Source organism: Myotis davidii, unplaced genomic scaffold, assembly GCF_000327345.1.
Source record: "Myotis davidii unplaced genomic scaffold, ASM32734v1 scaffold226, whole genome shotgun sequence".
Taxonomy (NCBI): domain Eukaryota; kingdom Metazoa; phylum Chordata; class Mammalia; order Chiroptera; family Vespertilionidae; genus Myotis; species Myotis davidii.
The window spans coordinates 3,897,118-3,901,146 of record NW_006297224.1 but is presented as its reverse complement, the minus strand read 5'-3'; the positions used below and the strand labels follow the sequence as shown (position 1 = coordinate 3,901,146).

Below are 4,029 nucleotides of genomic sequence, written 5' to 3'. Positions count from 1 at the left end.
AATCCTCATGCAAGGATATGTTTGTTTATTGATTTGAGAGAGAGAGAGAGAGAGAGAGAGAGAGAGAGAGAGAGCTGAGAGAGAAACATCGCATCAATCCATTGCCTTGCCTTCTGTACGTGCCCCAACCAGGATCGAATCAGAAGCCTAGATAAGTGCCCTAGTAATCCAAACAGTGGAATTACATTTCTTGTCAAGGAAATATAAAGTACAAGTTGTTAAACTTTCAAAAATAGAATCGATAGTATGTACAGTATAATCCTAATGTCAACCTCAATAAAGAGGTAAACTGAGTCAAGCTCAAAATGATGAAAAAGATGAATTTATTCAAGAATAACTTGAATACCTTTTATTTCTCCTTCTTGGTTAGCATTTTCAATACTATGTTGAATAAGAATGGTGAAAATGGGCATCCCTGTCTTGTTCCCTATTCTTAGGGGAAATGGTCTTACTTAGATTTGCCCACTGAGTATGATGTTGCTGTAGGTGTGTCATATAAGGCTTTCATTATGTTGAGATATGATTCCTTTATCCCCCTTTGCTGAGAGTTTTATGTCAAAAAAGGGTGTTGGACTTTGTCAAGTGCTTTTTCTGCATCAATTGATATAATCATGTGGTTTTTACCTTTCAGTTTGTTTATGTGATGTATCATATTTATTGATTTGCGGATACTGTACCAGCATCCTTGGAATAAATCCCACTTGGTCATGGCGTATGATCTTTTTAATGTATTGCTGGATGCGATTTGCCAATATTTTGTTGAGGAGTTTAGCATCTATATTCATCAGGAATATTGGCCTATCATTGCCTTTCTTTACAGCATCTGATCTGGTTTGGGGACTAGGGTAATGCTGGCTTCATAGAAAGAGCTTGGAAGTGTTCTTTCCTCTTGAATTTTTAAAAATAGTCTGAGGAAGATTGGTATAAATCCTTCTTCAAATTTTTGTAAAACTCCCCTGTGAAGCTGTCCGGAACTGGAGAAGATGAAGTAAAATAATCACTTTTTGCAGATGATGTGATATTATACATAGAAAAACCTTAAAGACTCCATTAAAAAAAAACACTAAATTTAATAAAAGATTTCGGCAACATAGCAGGATACAAAATTTACACCCAGATAAGTATTGCTTTTTTAGACACCAATAATGAACTCAAGAAAGAGAAACTAAAAAACAATCCCATTTACCATTGCACCAAATAAACTAAGATATCTAGGAATAAACTTAACTAAGGTGGTAATAGGTAATTGGACAGATACATGCAAAAAGATGAAACTAGACCACCAACTTACACCATACACAAAAACAAACTCAAAATGGATAAAGGACTTAAACATAAGATGGGAAACAATAAAAATCTTAGAAGAATCCATAGGCAGCAAAATATCAGACATATATCATAGCAATCTGTTTACCGATATAGCTCCTAGGACAATGGAAACAAAGGAGAAAATAAACAAAAGGGACTACATCAAATTAAAAACCTCTGCACAGCAAAAGAAGCCATCAACAAAACAAGAAAGCCCACTACATGGGAGAACATATTTTCCAACATTATATCTGATAAGGGCTTAATCACCAAAATTTTATAGGGAACTTACACAACTTAACAAAAGGAAGCCAAAAATCTAATGAAAAAATGGGCAAAGGACCTAAATAGACACTTTTTTAGATACACAATCCCACTGAGCCAAACCGGTTTCGGCAAAATAGACACTTTTTGAAAGTGGACATGTAGAAGGCCAAGAGACATATGAAAACATGCTCAAAGTCACTAATAATCTGAGAGATGCAAATCAAAACAACAATGAGGTATCATCTCACACCTGTCAGAATGGCTATCATCATCAAGTCAAAAAGTGAAAAGTGCTGGCCAGGATATGGAGTAAAAGGAACCCTTCTGCACTGCTGGTGGGAATGCAGACTGGTGGAGCCACTGTGGAAAACAGTATGGAGTTCCCTCAAAAAATTAAAAATGGAACTTCCATTTGACCCAGTGATCCCACTTCTAGGAGTATATCCCTAGAAGCTAGAAACACCAATCAGGAAGGATAGATGCACCCCTATGTTCATAGCAGCACAATTCACCATAGCTAAGATTTGGAAACAGCCTAAGTGTGCATCAGCAGATGAGTGGATTAAAGACCAGTGGTACATCTACACAATGGAATAGTACACTACTGTAAAAAGGAAGGAACTCTTGCCATTTGCAACAGCATGGATGGAACTGGAGAGCATTATGCTAAGTGAAATAAGCCAGTCAGAGAAAGATTAATATCACATGATCTCACCCATTTGTGGAATCCAGTGAACAACATAAACTGATGAACAAAAATAGAACCAGAGACATAGAAGCATCAAACTGATTGTTATACCTCAGAGGGTAGGAAGGGGAGGGGTGTGTTAAGAGATCAACCAAAGACTTGTTGCATGCATTTAAGCATAATCAATGGACACAGACAGTAGAGGGGAGAGGGCATGTGCTAGGGGACAGGAGTGGCCAGGGAGAGGTCAATGGGGGGGAAAAGGAGACATATGTAATACTTTCAACAATAAAGAATTTAAAAACAAACAAAGCAAAAATGAATAACAGTAGTTGTAATTTGGAACATGCAAATTGTAGAAAGCTATAGGGCAGTCCTTTGAGGGTTTGGGGTAGGCTATACTTACAGGCAGGAAATTGAAAGAGGGAAGAGTTCAGTTATAGTCTGTTAAAATGATATATTTTTTATGAGAGTATCTTTTATTATTATATAATACTCTTCTTGTCTCATTTAATTAGTTTGGGCCTTGAATTCTGCTTAATCTGATAATAATATAGCAGCCATGTATTCTTTTGTTTTTATTTCATTAAACAATTTTTCATCATTGAAACAAAAGCAAATCCAGTCATACAAACAAGGCTCAATTCAGCTTAAAATGTGAGCTGAATCCCACCAGAGTTATTTTAGTTCAAAATTTCTCAAGGTTGTTATGAGGCAACTCCTGACCAATTTTCATTCAGGAAAATTCCAATATTATCAGTGTTCTGTAAATCAGGCATTTACAGGAAAACGATTTCTCAGTCCTATGTGTCCTTCCTGATGACACATACATTAGATTTTCCTTTTTATATCCTCCGGTTCTATTGTAGATTGAAATTCTTTCACACTAATGAAATTAAAAAGTATTGATGTGTTTATACAGAAAAAAAGTGCAAGATATCAAAATCAATTAGCATTAAATGGTGGAGCTTAACTGACTTAATTTTCTTGGTTGCTAATCTATAGTTTCTACTTCTAGGAAAAAGGATGCATTCTTGTCTATTACATAAGACAAATATTTGAGAAACTTATTTCACAGATTATTCTGAATTGCTTAAGGCAGGGAAGGAAAGAAGTGGAGGGTTTTAAACTGAGTAATCTTTTTTTTCACTCATAATAAACTTTTATATTTATTTATTTTTAAATTTAAATTCTTTATTGTTTAAAGTCTTACATAAATCTCTTCCTCCCCCACCCCCCTTGACCTCTCTCTGCCCGCCCCCAAAGGACTTGTATGCATGCATAAACTGAGTAATCTTGAAGAGAAACGGGATCTTGTGTATTTGGGGGAAAATAGAGATTATTAGCAAAATCCTTGAAAACTCTTCAAAAGTCCAACTTTAGAAAGCTGGGCATGTGAAGTCCACCTGAGGGCCACAGTTTTGCTGAATCTAATTATCTTCCCTTTACCCTGTAGATGGTGGCCTCAGGGGTCTGTCGGTCAGATGACCATGTGACTAGTGGAAACTTTGTCACACCTCTTCCTGTGATCGCAGGCCATGAGGCAGCTGGCATTGTGGAGAGCATTGGAGAAGGAGTGACTGCAGTAAAGCCAGGTATAGAACTCCTACTGGGAGAAGGTACTGTTCAGGACCCCAAGATCACCCAGCCTGGGTGATGAAACTGAAGCAATGAGACATGCAAGACCTTGCCGAGGGCAGCAGCACAGCTAGGGCTTGAACAGAGGTCTCCTCCTTTTCTGCCCCCTTCCTGCCTCAGACATGCAT

At 37.2% G+C, this 4,029-nt stretch overlaps 1 protein-coding gene across 1 annotated transcript in view; it reads left to right on the top strand.

Annotated features, from left to right (window-relative positions):
- The window catches only part of LOC102757746 (alcohol dehydrogenase S chain), a 57,721-nt gene that overhangs the window by 42,052 nt on the left and 11,640 nt on the right, over nt 1-4,029 (top strand). The window contains 1 exon segment of the mRNA XM_015570009.1: nt 2,235-2,245. Within this exon segment, the coding sequence (XP_015425495.1) occupies nt 2,235-2,245 (11 nt within the window).